At 44.4% G+C, this 20,042-nt stretch overlaps 1 protein-coding gene across 2 annotated transcripts in view; it reads left to right on the top strand.

The window, feature by feature from the left end:
- The window catches only part of LOC112256525 (frizzled-3-like), a 36,025-nt gene extending 20,825 nt beyond the window's left edge, over positions 1 to 15,200 (top strand). For both annotated transcript variants that reach the window (XM_042325483.1, XM_042325482.1), the window contains 8 exons: positions 6,841 to 7,037; positions 7,319 to 7,784; positions 8,062 to 8,361; positions 8,512 to 8,763; positions 11,742 to 11,890; positions 12,597 to 12,708; positions 12,833 to 13,020; positions 13,335 to 15,200. In XM_042325483.1, the coding sequence (XP_042181417.1) occupies positions 6,853 to 7,037; positions 7,319 to 7,784; positions 8,062 to 8,361; positions 8,512 to 8,763; positions 11,742 to 11,890; positions 12,597 to 12,708; positions 12,833 to 13,020; positions 13,335 to 13,560 (1,878 nt within the window). In that variant the 5' untranslated portion in view covers positions 6,841 to 6,852 and the 3' untranslated portion in view covers positions 13,561 to 15,200. The remainder of the gene's footprint in view (positions 1 to 6,840; positions 7,038 to 7,318; positions 7,785 to 8,061; positions 8,362 to 8,511; positions 8,764 to 11,741; positions 11,891 to 12,596; positions 12,709 to 12,832; positions 13,021 to 13,334) is intronic.
- Positions 15,201 to 20,042: the final 4,842 nt, after the last annotated feature.

The following is a 20,042-nucleotide window of genomic DNA, read 5'->3' as shown; positions in this document are numbered from 1 at the left end:
ACATTCCTGCACTCAGCATGCCAATTGCACACTCTCAACTTGAGACATCTGTGGCATTGTTGTGACACAACTGCACATTTTTAGAGGCCTTTTATTGCCCCCAGCACAAGGTGCACCTGTGTAAGGATCATGCTGTTTAATCAGCTTCTTGATATGCCACACCTGTCAGGTGGATGGATTACCTTGGCAAAGGAGAAATGCTCACTAACAGGGATGTAAACAAATTTTTGCCCAGAAATTAAGACATACTTTTTTTTGTTTTGCAAAATTTCTGGAATTTTTATTTCAGCTCATGAAACATGGGACCAGCACTTTACAAAAAAACCCTTACCCAAGTCTAAAACAAACAAAAACGTCACAAAATGTTGTCTTAATATGTACACAAACTCTTACGAACTGTTTTGGATGGGAAGCAAGCAGACGTCTTTACAACTACCTGGGGAGGAGGGAGAGCAGGAAAGAGAGCAGATGACTGAAGGTTTATAAGAAGGGAAAGCTGTAAGACAGATGAGAGAGATTCAACAGAGAGCGAGGGAGAGCTATATTTCTCTGTCTTTAACTTAGACATATTTCATGTTAGATTCTCTATCTTGTGTCTTCTGTATATGTCACATCCATGTAACAATAAAGATGTCTTAAAATAAAGGGATTTATCATTTTGGGGGTAAACCGGTTTCAGAATACTCAACTCATCATAATCCCCTTTTTAGAGCTGGAATGGAACAAAAGCCTGCACACCCTGTAGCGCTCTCCTGGACCGGGGCCAGGGATGGCCACCCCTGCTCTAAAGTGTTCCCCACCATCCCTAATCCAAAGGGTTGTGCAATCACCCAAAACTTGTTTTAGGGGCCTTGGCTTTTGAAGTGCTCTTTGACTGTAACAGCAGAACAAAAAAGTGCCACACAAATAAAACCCAACTCGACATGAATAGAGGTTTGATCGCCATTCTTATCCACCTCCTTTGACGGCACAATCAAACCACTTAATGTCAATGTTCTCGGGCAAGTCAGCCTCTCAGATCCCATTAGACTAACTGGGCCATGTCAGATGGAGGAAAATATATCACTGGAGGAGAGAGGGAAAGGGGGCCAGCCACCATGTGAGCACAAACTCACAGGGGTAAAAGAGACCACCACAGTGCACACACACACACACACACACACACACACACACACAAAGTGGTTGAGGGAGAAACTGGTCACACACACAGCATGAGAACACACTCATGCAGAAATAGGCCACTCAGCTGGCCGGTGTAACACAGTCGTGCAGAACGAGCTGTGCTGGATACTGCTGCCCCAGGCTCCTGTTAGGCCATGGCACTCAATAGGAATGGAGAGTGTGTGCTTGGATGCATTTGTGTGTGCGCAGTATATCACAGTGAAGGCCATTTCAAAGTGAGGCGCTTTCTCCTTCAGCTGCTCCTGATAGGTAGAGCAGGATAAGGCCAGCTGAACCCTCTGACACACACACACACACACACAAATGCTTATGCTTATACACACACTCACCATCTAGAGGTGTCTGTTTGTGGTGCCAACATGCTCAGCTGTGAGCTTCGACCGTAAACCCAAGCTCACACGCTCTAACTCACACACTTGCATTTACGCATTAACAAGAGCTCACCATATGACATTGACTGTTTCTGTGTGTGGTTCAGTCAGTGAGGTTTTTGTGATGGTGTGTGCTGGGCTGGGGTGTGCTGTTACTGTCTTAAACATGTCTGGGAACTCATGCGTCGCTGCACCCATTTGCGGGTGGGACTTCTTTTCTGGCGTAAAGATCTTGAGTGCACCAATTAGAACGATCAAAACAGACTCCAAATAGGGCAGGGAGGCCAACGCGCGCGCACACACGGGTGGGAAGTGCTCTAAGTGCAGTGTTTTATTCCTCTAAATTTGTCTCGATTCATTACCGTCACATACTGCCTGAGCAATACTTGTCGCTTCACAACCCACTAGCCTGAACAACTGGCCTCGTTTAGGCAACACAGTTACAATGGACAAGGATTGGTATGAAATATGTAAATGTGATAAGTATTCAGACCCTTTACTCAGTACTTTTGTTGAAGCACCTTTTGCCAGTGATTACAGCCTTGAATTGTCTTGGGTGTCATGCTACAAGCTTGGCACACCTGTATTTGGGGAGTTTTCCAATTAGTTCTCTGCAGATGCTCTCAAGCTCTGTCAGGTTGGAAGGGGAGCGTCGCTGCACAGCTATTTTCAGGTCTCCAGAGATGTCCGGGCTCTGGCTGGGCCACTCAAGGACATTCAGAGACTTGTCCCGAAGCCACTCCTGCGTTGTCTTGGCTGTGTGCTTAGGGTTGTTGTCCTGTTGGAAGGTGAACCTTCGCCCTAGTCTGAGGTCCTGTGTGCTCTGGAGCAGGTTTTCATCAAGGATCTGTCTGTACTTTGCTTCGTTAATCTTTCCCTCAATCCTGACTAGTCTCCTAGTCCCTTCCTCCGAAAAACATTGCCATCGCATGATGCTGCCACCACAATGCTTCACCGTAGGGATGGTGCCAGGTTTCCTCCAGATGTGATGCTTGGCATTCAGGCCAAAGAGCTCAATCTTGGTTTCATCAGAGCAGAGCATCTTGTTTCTCATGGTCTGACAGTCCTTTAGGTGCCTTTTGGCAAACTCCAAGTGGGCTGTCGTGCCTTTTACTGAGGAGTGGCATCTGTCTGGCCACTCTACCATAAAGGCCTGATTGGTGGAGTGCTGCAGAGGTGGTTGTCTTTCTGAAATGTTCTTCCATTTCCACAGAGGAGCTATGGAGCTCTGTCAGAGTGACCATCGAGCTCTTGGTCACGTCCCTTACCAAGACACTTCTCCCCCGATTGCTCAGATTGGTCGGGCGGCCAGCTTTAGGAAGAGTCCTGGTCGTTCCAAACTTCTTCCATTTTTAAGAATGATGGAGGCCACTGTGTTCTTGGGGACCTTCAATGCTGCAGACATTTTTGCGTACCCTTCCCCAGATCTGTGCCTCGACAGAATCCTGTCGGAGCTCTACGGACAGTTCTTTCAACCTCATGGCTTGGTTTTTGCTCTGACATGCGCTGTCAACTGTGGGACGTTATATAGACAGGTGTGTGCCTTTCCAAATCATGTCCAATCAATTGAATTTACCACAGGTGGACTCCAAGTTGTAGAAACATCTCAAGGATGATCAGTGGAAACAGGTTGCACCTGAGCTCAATTTCGAGTCTCATAACAAAGGGTCTGAATACTTATGTAAATAAAATAAACATTTAAATGTACAAATGTCTAAACCTGTTTTCGCGTTTTCATTATGGGGTTTGTAGATTGAAGAGGAAAATATTTAAATTTTTTTAAATAAGGCTGTAACGTAACAAAATGAGGAAAGAGAATGATGGGGACAGTGTTCTTATGCTTCCCTGTATTTTTTTCTCTGTTATTGAGACGTCTCTCTCTCTGTTATCCGGCAAGTCACTGTTTACCCTCACTCTGTGCGCATGCACATATATATATATCCACACACCAGGATTCCTGTCATGAAAATGTGGCACTGGACATTTGACCGGCAGCATTTGAATTCATATGCATTGGGGCTTCCACCCACTCAGAATGACAGAGAATCACATTTGGATGATGGTAATTCATCTTAACAGAACATGCAAGTCGAGGATGCAACGATGTGTGTCCTCACTGCAGACTTTGAAGATGCTAGAATAACTGTCCGCATTTTCCTTTTCGTCAGCCAACAAGATGAGTAACCGCAAAATCACTAGCCCATGCACAGTGGCGCTCGGTGCCATTTAAGATGAGGGAGGATGAGCATGGCCTTATTTCTATTACGGAATATTGGATGACGGTGCAAATCATATTCCATTCACCCAGCTCATTGTAACATCCATAGGTTTAGGCTACTACATGACACGCAAATGTTCCCTGTACCCATCATGAGGTTGCTACAACCTAGCCAATGAATGAAAGTTTACAACGTAGGTGCACAGGTCAAGAAAATGTATTAGAGTAATCAAGGTGACAGACAGTGACACATTCAATATCGCCTTGCACACTATTGCCTGCATCTAGTTGATATAGAGTAATTATTAGTCCAACAGTTGCAAATGAGAGCTTCTACTGTGCAAATTCAGTTACACTAGTGGACACATGCTCGTTGAACATCTCATTACAAAATCATGGTCATTTTATTGAGTTCTCCCCTTTTGATGCCCTTTGCCACCCAGATTTGTCCGTCGGACTGCCAGATAAAAATACGCATTTCCACTGCTCCAGAGTCCAATGGCGGCGAGCTGCACACCACTCCAGCCGACTCTTGGCATTGCGCAGGGTGATCTTAGGCTTGTGTGCGGCTGCTCGGCCATGGAAACCCACTTCAGCTCCTGATGAACAGTTATTGTCCTGACATTGCTTCCAGAGGCAGTTTGGAACTCTGTGGTGAGTATTGCAATCGAGGACGCATGATTTCAACGCGCTACACACTTCAGCACTCGGCTGTCCCATTCTGTAAGCTTCTGTGGCCTACCACTTCGCGGCTGAGTCGTTGTTACTTTAAAGCGTTTCCACTTCACAATTACAGTTGACCGGGGCAGCTCTAGTAGGGCAGAAATTTGATGAACTGACTTGTTGTAAAGGTGGCATCCTATGACGGTGGAGATAGCATGGCTGTGTGCTCTATTTTTATACACCTCTCAGCAGCAGGGGTGGCTGAAATAGCTGAATCCACTAATTTGAAGGGGTGTCCACATACTTGTTTATCCCCGTTTCATTCCGTATGCTTCCGTTTTAAGAAACGTTGTTCAACAGAATCGACAGAATGAATACACCCCTGATCACACACAAACAATATTTGGTGTTTGCCACTCGAACTGCCAAAATTGGGTGCACTGCCTTTCCTTCTGACTGTGCGCAATGCAATTATTTTTTTAAACAATCCACAAAACCAAAAAAAAAGGCTAGGGGAAGCTAATAATCCTCTGTGGTCAAATCATGCTTTAGTAGCAGATTTTGAATGATTTTATTTCTGTGTAGACAGGAATAGGCTAATTAGGCTATCATTTTGACAATATACTTATGTAAAGCTTAGCTTTCCCTCGCCTTATGGATGTGCCGCCTATGTCAATCTACTATCCTCCATTCTAGAAAAGTTGACCTTCTATTGGTCAGCGGGTCAAGGAAAAAATATCCCAAACAAACTCTTGGGACAGTTGTGGGACGATAGATCCCAAATTCATACAACCAGTAGGCTACATAAAAACACATTTAAAAAGCTATGAATCTGATGCAACAGATCAGGACGTTTAGCTTAATGTTAATAAACTATTTGTTTCTTAACGTTATTAGGCAGTATGCTACGTGTGAATGTGCCTTTTGGCTACTGGACACTGAAGGAAAGTTGATAACCAAGCTAGAAGCTGAGAGAGAGGCTACTGGTTTCAATGGCATGTGGAAGTCTTTTATAAAATAATTGCCTCCACGGATATGGTCGGACTTTGACTAGGTTACTTTGAAGCAACGTAAAACATGCCTTGTGTAGTAAAACGTTCAGGTTTCAAACAATTAAGTAGCTACGGTATATGTTTTCAAAATGCATTCTGCCTCCAGCAGCACTGATGAAGCCTTCCTTCCATTGACTATGCGTTTGAATGGTGAATGGGAAGCGCGCTTCAATTACCAGTTGAGAAATGGAAATTGGAGCCCTTTAAAAAAATTTAAAAACACTGTGGCCCAAAAAAACAGTTTTTAACACACAATTGCATTAAGAATTTTTGCTCAATGATTTGGCTTCTCCCCAGACAATTTTCTGTTTTTCTATTTATTTTAACACATTCAATATCGCCTTGCACACTATTGCACACACATCCGGCTATTATCGGCTAATGGAAACCTTAACACACACAAACACGCGCCTGCTCTTATTGTACAAATTGCACACACAGACAGATGTTGTTTTGACATGCCCTCTGTGTGTATCTGTGTGTTAGATGTATGAACTCTTATGAGGTGACATTTAGACCGTCTAAAGCCCTCACACTGATCTCCTGACTATTAGTCAAACGCAAGGAAATCCCCTCTGTGTGCTTCGGTCTCACTGATTTTGTTTTGCTGATGGTGACTTTACCGTCTGTATACGGGGTGTGTGTGTGTGTGTGTGTGCCATTTTTATTTGAGCCCTGACATGCCTAAGGAACAGCACTAATCCCTTTTCACAGCATTAAAGTGATAGACAGAGCAAATGAGTGGGATTTTGTGTTTTGCATTCAGCGTGTGTTTTCACAGAAGGCTCATTACACAGATTGCTAGGGCTTGAAGGCAAAAATGCACGAAGACAAGCACTATCTAGTTGCTAGAACAGGAATGGACAAACTCCATCTTTCTAGGCCAGAGTGTCTGCTGGTGTTTCTTCTTCAAACCAGGATTGTTGTCTGTGTGTGTCCGGACTGTGCTCTGATGTGATGGCTTACTGTGAATATTTCATATCCTGGCCTAAATATTGATGGAGCTTCTGACGACAGCTCTCGCTCTCTCTCGCTCCTTTGATTTTCTATTTAGAAATGAACAGGAACCTCCTACGTATGTGTTTCTAGGGACTTTTCATAATAGGTAGATATAAGAAGTGTCCCAAATGGTTTCCCCTCCACAAACCAAACAGGTCTTTCGCCAGTGGGAGGTGTGTGTGTGTGTGTGTGTGTGTGTGTGAGAAAGATTTACATGTAAGCTGAGCCTCGTCAAGCAGGTTCCCCCTGACCTCAACTGTAGCGTGGGAAACTGGAGCTGTGCCTGTTGGTTTGTGTATTTAGCAATCAGTCTCTCTCTTCCTCCATCCCTCCCTATCCCCCTCTCCTCCCTCAGCCCTTCCACCCCATGGTGAACCTGCAGTGTTCGGAGGACCTGAGGATGTTCCTATGTGCCCTCTATGCTCCAGTCTGTATGGAGTATGGCCGCGTGTCCATGCCCTGCCGAGCCCTGTGCCACCGCGCCAAGAGGGACTGCCACAAACTCATGGAGATGTTCGGTGTGACCTGGCCAGACGAGATAGAGTGTAGCAGGTACTGTTTGGGACCGTCCCTAGGTTGACCTTACAATAAAGATGCAGACCAAAGAATTAACTCTTAAGAGGATCTCTGCCTTTTGATTGACCATTAAGCGCTCACCCTGACCCTACCATAACCATTACCTACTCGCTCAACTATATCCTCTAAAAGGAAAGTAAAACGGACTGTCCAGACACCCTCACTGACCAGAGACACCACAATTACTTACCACCACAACCCCAAACACATTTTGTTCATCTTGGCTCTCTCTCCCTCCCTCGCTCCCCCCCCCCCAGGTTCCCAGACTGTGACGAGGCCTACCCCCGTACTGTGGACCTGCAAACCAGCGTGGACCCCACAGACATCTCTCCCATCTCCATCCAGAGGGACTACGGCTTCTGGTGCCCCCGCGAGCTCAAGATGGAGCCTGACCTGGGCTACTCGTTCCTGGGCACGCGCGACTGCTCGGCCCCCTGCCCCAACATGTACTTCCAGCGCTCGGAGCTCACCTTCGCCCGCTACTTCATCGGCGTGGTGTCTATCGTGTGTCTCGCGGCAACGCTCTTCACCTTCCTCACGTTTCTCATCGACGTCACGAGGTTCCGCTACCCTGAGCGGCCAATCATCTTCTACGCCATCTGCTACATGATGGTGTCACTGGTCTTCTTTCTGGGCTTCCTATTGGAGGACAGGGTGGCGTGCAATGCGGCGAACCCTGCCCAGTACCGGGCGGCCACCGTCACGCAGGGCTCACACAACAAGGTAGGTGACCCATCTGCTTAGTGATTGATTGATTAAATAATACATTATTTTCTCTGATGTTCATGGCTACTAGTGTACATCAAAAAAATGCAGAAATTATGTTCCCGGTACACATGTAAAACATTCTTCAGTCTTCTTCTCTAAGCCCTGTTCTCGTCTCCCCCCCCCTCTCTCCACACCTCTCTTCCTCTCTTCTTTTCTCTCCTCCTCTTCTCTTTTTCCTCTTCTCTTCTCCCCATCTCCTCTCTCTTCTCTTCTTTCTCTCTCTCTCCTCCAGGTGTGCTCTCTGTTCTTTATGGTGCTGTATTTCTTCACCATGGCTGGCAGTGTGTGGTGGGTCATCCTCACCATCACCTGGTTCCTGGCGGCCGTTCCCAAATGGGGCAGCGAGGCCATCGAGAAGAAGGCCCTGCTCTTCCACACCTGCGCTTGGGGCCTGCCCGGCTGCCTCACCGTGGCCCTGCTGGCCCTCAACAAGATTGAGGGCGACGGTGTGAGTGGCGTGTGCTTCGTAGGCCTCTACGACGTCACAGCGCTGCGCTGGTTCCTGCTAGCACCGCTCTGCCTCAACGTGGCGGTGAGCGTTCATTCTATTAATATTTATTTAACTAGCTCCTTAACTGACTAAACAAACAATAAATAAATGCAATGTGAATAACTGAAGATGGCCCCTTCGACCAATAAGCCATGCTCTAATATAAACTAGTCCCTGTCTATCTGCCTCTAGGTGGGTGTATCTCTGTTACTGGTGGGTATCGTGGCGCTGAACCGTGTGCGTATGGAGATCCCTCTGGAGAAGGAGAACCAGGACAAGCTGGTGAAGTTTATGATCCGTATTGGGGTTTTCTCTGTGCTCTACCTGGTACCTCTGCTCACGGTGATATCCTGCTACCTGTATGAACACAGCAACAGGGCTGTCTGGGAGATCACCTGGGTCCAGGAGCGCTGCAGAGACTACCACATACCCTGTCCCTACCAGGTAGCTGTAGCTGTACTTGTACTCGCACTGCTCGCTCGCTCACTCACTCACTCTCTCTCTCTTCTCCCCTAGTTTACAGCTCCTATTACCAGTTCCTCTCTGCTTCCCAAGTTCTGTAAAGTGCGCACACACACTAACTTTACTCTGCCTAACCCAACTTCACAGTATAAAGTTTGCTCCTCTGACTCCCAACCACTCTGTGCTTCCTCTTAATTAGTAAGCACTTGCAGTTAGGATGGCCACATGTCCCGGATTGTGTGGGCAGTCACACATTTTGTCCCACGTCTTGCAACCAAACAATCATTTTATCAACAAATTAAAACACCAATAATTTAGGGGAAAAAATCTATTTGTGCCGTATTTCAGTCAGACTTCACATTCACTAGCTAGGTTTCCATCCAATTGGCGACAGAGAATTTCATGAGAATATTCTAGAATCCACCAAACTGACTTGTTACAGATAAAAATCAGTGCATGATGTCATAGTACACACACTGTACTTTTTCACTTAAGTTTTCATTTACCGAATAAAAATCAACATTCTTTCCATCGCATTTTTAACTCTACTGACAGTTTTGTCATGAAAACCTTTGCGTTAAATAGCAAACGTGCTTACTCTTGGCACGTGCGCTCTAGCCAACAGCTCTATGATAGTATAGTTAAACTAGTCTGTATGAGATTATTATGGACAAGGGCGAGAATATTTGTATTTGTCAAACGGCAGTCAAGCATCGATCATCATGTCACCCGAATAAGACCATCTATTTATTGGAAAGTAGTATCAAGCTTATTACTGTGCACTTTCACCACCCTGTGAAGTTCATCCTAAATGATTTCATCTGTAGCCTAGTAAGTCGTAGTGGGAGGACCACACACCATATCATCACTTGACTTTACTTCGATATGATGGTTATTATATCGATATTTGCCCATAAAGGCGCTTCCACCGCCATTTCTCGCATAATGAATTTCTCCTGCATAAACAGATCCCACCATGTCGAACGAACACGTCTGCCAGCGTTTATAAAATTGTACCGAAACCTCCTGATTCTATCACACCTGTTTTGATTGATTTTTTATACGGTATGACTTTATTCGCAAAAGAACTGTGGATGGAAACGTGGTTACTGATGAGAATTATGATTCCAACCGGTCTATTCTACATTGCCCTCATCACAAGATCAAAAGGATGTGGGACTGGTGATCAAACACTTCTCCAATCGTTGATGAGCTCTTATATTCTGCGCAGCGCAAGATGAGACGTAGGCCAATAACATTTGTTAAATCCTTTCTGGCTAAATTTCAGCTAAACTTGAAATGGACAGTTAACTACTTACAAAAAGCGTGCTTCTAACAAAGAGCTACAAAAATAGGTAAATAGCCATATTAGACTGAAAGGCTCTCCATGCTCATTAGTAACTCATTCAACATATTTTCTACTGCTTCACTCAATCCCGTTTTAAAAGTCTCCCTTCCGAACTGTTCTACATTCCCTGAGACCAACCAGAAATGTTTCCTTGGCCAAATATTCCCAGATTTTCCTAAAACAGCCACACATTTTGTGCAAGGTAAAAGTGTAGGCTAGGTGCGCTTCAATTTGCTCGCTTGGTGCTTGCTTTTTGTTTGTGTGTGTGGAGGGGGGGTGCTGTTTTTATTCATGTAGGCTACACTGACCCGCGAATGTCCCGCAAAATCATTCCATTGTCCTGCATTTTGGTGTTTTAAATGTGGTCACCCTATCTGCAGTGTGTGTAGGTTGTTGAGAGTTAGCTGGGGGAAGGGAAAGAGGAATGATTGCTTCCTTCTCTCTCTTTCTCTCTCTGAGGGCTTGTTCAGTCACGCTTAGCTGGCCGTATTGTGTGATGCCTCTGTAATGGTTGTGGGAAGAGACGGGGAAGGGGGGAGGATAAGGTTGTTTTGTCATCGGGCACTAAATGAATAACAGAATGCAACACTTGTGCTCACTCACACTGTCTCTATTGGACACACACCGACAGCACATAGATTACCAGTTGGTGAAAGCCTTTCATCTTCCCAGCCGATATCAATTGAAAGTGTATCTGCCTCTGCAATAGAGAGGTTACGTTATTAAAAAAGTTGTGAAGAATGGACATTACAGCTGCAATAGTACTAATAATAATAATACTGTTTGCCTCGGTTTCTCTCACTCTCAATTCAATTTCAAATGCTTTATTGGCATGATGGAAAATTATCAGGAAAAGCCTCCCCATGCAGTGAACCCCTCTATCTCATAGTCGCTCCATGTCACCTGATCGCGCCCAAGGAGGTCCCTGTGTGTGTGTGTGTTTTAACCTCTGTGTGTGTGTGTGTCTGTTTGTGCAGTCAGTGTGTGTGTGTGGCACATTTTGATCGGTGATGCTGTTTATCGCCACAAGAGGGAGTTGTGTTTTTAGACGACAGGTAGCAACCCCGTCTGACTCTCTCTCTTACACACACACACACACACACACACACACACACACACACACACTGGGTTGGCATGTGCAAAAGGGATGATTGTCTTTGGGCAGTGAGCAGTGCATTCGCTCTCTGTTAGGTTGAGTAGTTGTTTTGATCTGCCAGTGTTTCTGATCAAACACACATACACTGGCCGTGTCCGAATATCCTTACTTGCGTTCTAAATAGTAGGCATTTCGGGTATGTGAAAAAAGTATGTTTTATGGTATGTGCAATATTGAAAATGTAGTATGCTTTAAATGCCAGGATGTGAAACTCATGTTGGCATTCCATCCAGTAGAACTATTAAGGATGAGAATCAGCCGAGGGGACGCGCTGTACCAAAATGAACCCATTGCGTGAATCAACGCAATTGTGTTTTAGATGAGGCAATCTCAGTAGGATGACCCTAATGTGTTGTTTAAAAAAAAACCAGTATGTTTAAAAAGTATGTAGTATTATTAGTACAAGCGAAGCAGTTTTTGTCAATTTTGGACAAGTCACTCACCCCCTCTGTCTAGGTTGAGCAGACAAGTCACCCAGATCTGACCCTGTTCCTCATTAAGTACATGATGATGCTGGTGGTGGGGATTCCTTCGGTTTTCTGGGTAGGCAGCAAGAAGACCTGCTTCGAATGGGCCAGCTTCCTACAAGGACGCAGACGCAAAGAGTAAGCAGAGAGAGTGTTTGTGTGTGTGTGTCTGAAATTACAATGCCACGAGCAGCACCTCAGATATTGCGATGAGCGAAGTTTAGCCTCTCGTGTCAACGCTCTTAGTTGTTGCGGAAATTGACCCACTATGCTGTTTACTTTGTGCACCTACGTCATATCGCTGGTCCTACCTTAAATGTGTTTATTTCTAATTTCAAGCCGGTAAGTTGTCTACTTAAGTAGTGTAGAACCACTCGCTAGAAAATATAAAAATGAACATTTTGAGCAACGTGGATGTGAAAATGTCATTTGGTATAAATTGCATAGGCTTAAAAGCCTTATTCCATCCTAGCACAAACACACGCACACACTTCCCATAACCCGGTCTCCATGGTGATTAGGTTATTTTCTGCACCTGTTCTCCCACCCTCAATTACAGAACATTAACCCCTTCCTCCTCCTCCGCTCGCTCCAACCCTCTCTCCTTCCTTCATCTCTCTATCTCTTCTCTGCGTCTCTCCCACCCCTCTGCCTTCCCTCTTTCCCTGCCATCCTCCTTGTGTCACTCACTTTCTCTCCCCACTCTCTGCCATCCCTCTTCTGCCTTGCCCCCCTCCCTCCCTCCCCCTCCACTCACTCCATGTCCTCTGATGCCTCACCCCTCTCACCCACCAACTCCTCTCTCCCTGCACACCTCCCTCTCCCTCACCCCTCCCTTCTGCAGTAGTGGGGTGAATGAGAGCAGACAGGTGCTCCAGGAGCCAGACTTTGCCCAATCTCTACTGAGAGACCCCCACACCCCCATCATCAGGAAATCACGGGGAACCTCCACCCAGGTAAGACTGGCACCATGACCTTGTCACCTCACATATTTGAACCGTAATAATAATTTTATGTAATATAATATCACCCTAACTAATTCCTGTTTTTAATTCCTAATCCACCCTCTCCTCCCTCCAGGGCACCTCCACCCACGCCTCTTCCACTCACCTGGCCATTCTGGAAGAGCCTGATGACCCTAGACACGCCCCCGACGACCGTGGACCAATCCACTCTCTGGGCCACGCCTCTTCCACCCGCAGCAAGGCTGGCAGCATGCACAGCAAGACCAGTTACCATGGCAGCCTGCATCGCTCCCGAGATGGACGGTAGGAGAGGGAGAAAAGGAGGGAGGGTTGGCTACAGATGCCACCGTATATATGAGCAGTTTTTACAGTCAAAAATGATTACGTGATAAAACTGGAATCAGGCTTCCCTGTTTTAGATATGGCACCTCAAGAGATCCTCTGTCTGTATACAGCTTCTTATCCATCTGTTATATAACTGAGATAAAAGTTGCTGGCTATATAAGACTTCATGAGTTTAGAGAGCATAGCTGAACATACCTGCTGGTGTGGGTGCTGTACACAAAGTGCTGGGCTACTGAACTAACCTCTCCTTCCCCTCTTTCCTCAACCCCCAGCTACACCCCCTGTAGTTACAGAGGCGGCGAGGAGCAAACAATACCCCCCCACAGCAGCATGCCTCACCTCGACCATCCGCTGTCCACTCACAGCAGCCTCCACCGACTGGAATCCCAATCACGGCACAGTAGCCAGCGTGATCTCGTCGTTGCCTCACCCACCCGTATCACCCACGGGACGAGCGGTGGCCGCGTCGCTAATGATAACGATGGAGCCAGCGCCTGACCGGAATCAGGAAATGTCATCACCGCGGAACAGGAAGTTGTGAGTTGTTGACCCGCTCCCCACCTTTGACAGACACATAGGTTCCTCACATTCAGGAGGAGGGGTGTGAGGGGGTGTGGCCTTCAGTTTAACTGACAGATGGATCACTCCTGGACAGCCTTTCACTGAGGTTGCTAATTAGCGAGATGCTAATTGCTAACCCTCAGTCAAGCAGTTGACATTGGACTGGGCTCCCTACGGAGAGACTGGTTACAGAGAGCCAGCCCACTATGGATGACGTGGGTTGTGTACAGGGGTTGCAACCAAAATTATTTTCATTCCATTTAACTGTTCCAATCATCAAAATAAAGTTATGAACTGGTTCGAATCCCCCAAAAAGTATGTTTTATATAGGCCCTTTCTGTTCCTTTTTTAAATCTCCAAATGTTTTATTTTTTAAAAACATTTAGCTCGACATTAAATGACTTCACCAATGAATGGAGCAGCTTGCTATGGAGTGCTGGGCATGAAGAGCTGGGCATCTTGTTGTTATGACATACATTATCTGAATTAGGCCCACAGAATTATACCTACGGAGGAGGAGCTTCTATGAAGGAACTTTGAATGTCTTTGAACTTCAGAGAGTTGGGTTGACTAACGTTGAACCAGAGCTAGCCCTTGACCATGACTCGTTTCCATGACATTACACATAATTCCGCCTAGACCAGCGCTAGCTAGCTAGCGAACACACTTGTGTGTGCAGAGCGGCACCAGAGATAAAATGTAAAAAAACTGCATTTTGTAGTTAATAAATCCAATGTGAAACCTGATAACTATCCTTAACTACCATTGAACAAGTTAATCCATTGTTCTCTAATAAAAATATCTGAATCATTTTCAGCTGGCAGGCAGGCAGACACTGGAATACGTTTCTGAGTGACAAAGCGAGGGCTTTGCATAGGTGCTTGGTTGCATTTTTTTGTGGGACTGGAAAAAAAATGCCTGGAAAGTAAAAACATTATTAACCGGTTCCCATTCTTTTAAAATAACGGTTCTGATCCGGAACAGTATAGATCACTTTCGTTCTCGGTTATGTCCCTTGAAATGTTTAGTTCTTTTACGGTTTTCGGTTCTGTTCCCTGAACTGGTTCCAACCCCTGGTTGTGTGTGTACTCTGATACACACAAAGCGATTAGGAGATGAGCTGTCAATGTCTGTGTTACGGTGCTCTTGTGCTGTGGCTTTGAAACTACTATTATTATTTTTTCTACTGTGAAGATTGGCTGTGAATACTGCTGAAAAGATGAGCGACGAGTATTTGTGTGCTTGCGCGTGTACATGCAGTGCGGTACATTAAACCGCGTTATACTCCCACCAGGTGGAGAAAAAGGAGAGGAGCGTATAAGAGAGGAAGTGAAGGAAGCTAGGGGAGAAGGTGTAGCTTTGAAACAACCCTTAGGCACTCCTGTATTCATATGGTCATTCCTTCACCTTGCCTTCCGATGGGCTCGGTGGAATTCATACCATATTGCTGCTGGAGTTCATTGGGAATAGTTTCAATTTGGCATTCAGAAAGCTATGGAAGAATGATCAAAAGGGAAGGAAAGGGAGGGAGGGCGCACAGTTTGCTGCTGCTCCAGAGCTTTGCAGAGGAATGTGTGGGGGACTTATTAAGGGGGGTGGGATTTGTGGGGAGGGGGGGATGTACATAGTCTTTACTACTGACAAGAGGGCTCTGTGAAACGACAGAGGGCCTGTTCCCCCAACACTGGAATAAAGGACTACTAGAGGAATACACCGGGGAGGAGGAAAGGAGAGGGGGAAGAAAGAAAAATGTATTATAAGGGAAAGATGGAGCTTTGATCCTGTTTCTCTTTCTTGCGTTCTCTCTTTTTTTTCGTATCTGTCTCTCACTAATGCACATACAACTGTATGTAGTGCTCCCCATCATGGCCTTAGTGTTCTCATCACCACAAGGGACTTTTCTCACAACCCCTTAATCTCTCAGCCTACCTCACCTCTACCCCCAGCCTTACCTGTGAACACCTAACACACCCACCATAATGTACAATAAACCCACCCTTGCCTCTAACCCAGCCTACCTCATCAGTCCAGAGGTACCTTCAACCATGCCTGCCTCTCCCCAGTCACCTGATTGCTGCTTCTGCTATTGTGTCTTAATATTTCACTGCTGCTTGTGTGTGTGTGTGTGTGTGTGTGTGTGTGTGTGTGTGTGTGTGTGTGTGTGTGTGTGTGTGTGTGTGTGTGTGTGTGTGTGTGTGTGTGTGTGTGTGTGTGTCCGGAAACTGTCTCCTGACTTGTGTTTTTCCACCTAATGCTTCACCACACGGAATTGCTCGTCAAGGACGTGTCCACTGGGCGCCTCAAGATACATGTGCTTCTGCCTGTCTGTCTTTCTGTTGTGTGTTGTTGAGCAAAGTAACATATTTTGGCATGTCTATCAGGGATTGGTTTTGTCAATTGCATTGTAAACAATTACATTATGCAGTTCCCATATTTCCAGTACCATGTAAAAATGTAGGCTTACAGTAAAAAAAATTGACGGTGCTTGTGTGTGTAAAGGTGGACTGAAGTGCTCTGCGTGTGGATTCAGACACTTAAATTCCCTTCTGTGCCTGCTTGTTTGACTGACTGTGCTCCAGTTGCCTCCTCACTCTCACTCACCTTCAGTCGCCTAAGCTCTTGGCCTTAACCCTGGTCCTGGAGTGACCAGGTGTTGCAGGGTTTAGTTCCAACCAGGCACCATATCTCTTATCACCTCTCCAATTGAGTTAATTGATCAATATCTGAGCAAAATAAAGCAAAATAAATGTCAACTCAAAAACCTGCAGCATTTCAAGACCCAGGTTTTCTACCCCCACACTAGGGGATTGGAACGATAGCTTACTCTGTATTCGGGATGAGGAACATGTTGTACCTAGTTCCGCTTGCTCTCTCTCTGCTCTCTCTGTACATATCACAGCTTTCCTATAGGAAGAAAATAAAAGAGAGAGCACTTTAACTGTGGTTAGCTCTGTCTGAATGTGTATAGATGTCAAGTACAGTTTATAGAGTTATGCAATAATTGAAATAAAGCTTTTTGTATGAAATGTGTTTGGGATCATTGGTTGCGGTGTGTCTGGGCAGAGATACTGTGGATATAATGATGAGATGCTTGTCTCTGCCCTAACAATGGGATATTTCGTGGTCCACAGAGCGGAACGGGGGTCTGTCAAGCTCCCGTCTATTCATCTCTTTGGATTTGGTGAATACATCTCGTAATTTTGAATACTTAAAAAAAAAATGTATATTCGATGAGGGGTGTTGATGTCAACCGCCTGTATTCAATGGGGAGTGAGATGCCATGCTAGCTTCATGAATATGCAAAGACCGTCTTGACTTAACTCCAATTATAATGGTTTTTTTCTCAGTTATCGAGATGTCACGTGCATCACACATATCAGTACACTGTGTGCAGCTCACACTGCACTATCAGCTCACACATAAATATCACTGTCATGTCTACCTCTGTTTTTATTGCTTTACTAGGATGCTTATCAATCAAGAATCCTATAAAAGTGGGAAAAAAGCCATATTAGCATATGTAGCCTAAGAAACAAGGTTCATGAAATCGATAACTTGCTAGTAACATAACATTCATATACTGACTATTTCTGAAACTCGGATAATACCTTTGACAATACAGCGGTATCAATACATGGTTTCAACATCTTCAGAAGAGACCGGAATGGTGGATGTATTGCCATGTATGTTCAGTCATATTTCTGTAAAGCTTAGAGAGAATTGCATGTCAAATGCTGTTGAAGTAATATGGCTTCAGGTTCACCTGCCTCACCTAAAGCCCATTCTTGTGGGAAGCTGCTATAGACCAAGTGCTAACAGTCAGTATCTGGATATTATGTGTGAAATGCATGATTGATGTATGTGATATCAAGAGGTACTGTATATTTTCTTGGTGACCTAAATATTTACAGGCTTTCATCAAGCTGCTCACTCAAGAAAAAGCTTCAAACTGTAACCTGAACCAGGGTTGCAGGCATTGGTTATCAGTCAACCTACTAGGGTATTTACAAACAGCACAGAAATGAAATCATCCACATGTATTGATCACATCTTTACTAATGCTGCTACTCTATAGCAGTATAAACATCCATTGGATGTAGTGATCTACGATATAGTAGCCATATCTAGGAAAACCAATGTTCCAAAGGCTGGGTCTAAGAGGTCATTAAAATACGTTTTGTAGTGATTCCAATGTTGAAGATGTAAAGAATATTTTCTGGTCTGGGGTGTGTAATGAGGAGCAACCAGACGCTGCACTTGACACATTTATGAAATTGCTTATTCAGGTTACTAATAATCATGCACCCATTTAAGAAAATGAATGTAAAAACTGTTAAATCCCTGTGGATTGATGAGGTATTGAAAAATTGTATGGTTGAGGCAAAATGAATGTTAAATAAGTCTGGCTGCACAGCTATTTGGCAAATGTGACTAAACTGAACAAAAAGAATAAACTGTACTGTGAAACCAAGAAATTATATAAAGAATGCTAGTATAAAGCATTGGAGCACTTTAAATGAAATTTTAGGATTTTCTTTTTACTCGATACAATGCTATTTCACAGTAAACAAATTAAAAACAGATTTTCAGCACGCTTATAAGGAAGGCCATTCAACATGTACGGACGGCACTTACACAAATGTCTGATTGGCTTCGAGAAATTGATAAAAAGATTGTGGGAGCTGCTTTGTTAGACTTTAGTGCAGCTTTTGACAATGTCGATCATAATCTGCTGCTGGAAAAATGTATGTGTTATGGCTTTACATCCCCTGCTATATTGTGGATTGAGAGTTCCCTGTCTAACAGAACACAGAGTGTTCTTTTAATGGAAGCCTCTCGAACATAATCCAGGTAGAGTCAAGCATTCCCCAGGGCAGCTGCCCCTTACCTTTTCAATCTTTACTAATGACATGCCACTGGCTCGGAGTAAAGCCTGTGTGTCTATGTATGATGATGACTCAACACTGTTCACTTCAATCTACCACAGCAAGTGAAATCACTGCAACACTTAACAAAGAGCTGAAGTCAGTTTCAGAATGGGGGACAAGATATGTTAGTCCTAAATATTAAAAAAGCATTGCATTTGGAAAAAGTCATTCACTAAACCATAAACCTCAAGTAAATATTGTCATGAATAATGTGGAGATTGAGCAAGTTGAGGAGACCAATTGCTTTGAGTAAACCCTGCATTGTTAACTGTCATGGACAAAACACAATGATGCAATGGTAGGTAAGATTGGAAGTGGTCTGTCCATGATAAAGCTCTGCCTTAACAACACTATCAACAAGGCAGGTCCTACAGGCCCTAGTTTTGTCACACCTGTATTATTGTCCAGTTGTATGGTCAGGTGCCACAAAGAGGGATTTAGGCAAATTACAATTGGCACAGAACAGGGCAGCACTGCTGGCCCTTAAATGTACACGGAGAGCTAACAATAATATGCATGTCAATCTCTCCTGGCTCAAAGTAGAGGGGAGATTGACTTCATCACTACTTGTATTTGTAATAGGTATTGACATGTTGAATACACCGAGCTATCTGTTTAATAAGGATCTGCCCCTTTTTTTTCAACTTTCACCTAAAATGGCATACCCAAATCTAACTGCCTGTAGCTCAGGCCCTGAAGCAAGGATATGCATTTTCTTGGTACCATTTGAAAGGAAACACTTTGAAGTTTGTGGAAATGTGAAATGAATGTAGGACAATATAACACATTAGATCTGGTAAAAGATAATGCAAAGAAAACAAATAAGTTTTTTTTCTTCTGGTACCATCTTTGAAATGCAAGAGAAAGGCCATAATGTATTATTCCAGACCAGGCGCAATTTAGATTTTGGCCACTAGATGACAGCAGTGTATGGGCAAAGTTTTAGACTGATCCAATGAACCATTGCATTTATGTTCAAAATGTTGTATCAAGACTGCTCAAATGTGCCTAATTTGTTGATTAATAACTTTTCATGTTCAGAACTGTGCACTCTCCTCAAATAATAGCATGGTATTATTTCACTGTAATAGCTACTGTAAATTAGACAGTGTAGTTAGATTCACAAAACATTAAGCTTTCTGCCAATATCAGATATGCCTATGTCCTGGGAAATGTTCTTGTTACTTACATGCTAATCGCATTAGCCTACGTTAGCTCAACCGTCCCGCAGGGAACCCACCGATCCTGAAGAAGTTTTAAATACTTAGGGATATGGTTTGATGATAAATTGTCTTTTAAAATGCATATTGACGAACTTTGTAAACAGCTAAAAATCAAGCTAGGCTTCCTCTATAGAAACAGGACATTTTTGTCCTCTGTAAATAGAAGACAAATTGTGCACGCTACTTTTATGTCTGTTATAGATTATGGGGATATTATTTACATGTATGCTACAGCATCACCACTTAAATCACTGGATGCTACGTATCA

This window comes from Oncorhynchus tshawytscha, linkage group LG08 (assembly GCF_018296145.1).
Source record: "Oncorhynchus tshawytscha isolate Ot180627B linkage group LG08, Otsh_v2.0, whole genome shotgun sequence".
Classification (NCBI taxonomy): Eukaryota; Metazoa; Chordata; class Actinopteri; order Salmoniformes; family Salmonidae; genus Oncorhynchus; species Oncorhynchus tshawytscha.
The sequence above is the reverse complement of the archived record's forward strand: the minus strand, read 5'-3'. Positions and strand labels throughout refer to the sequence as shown.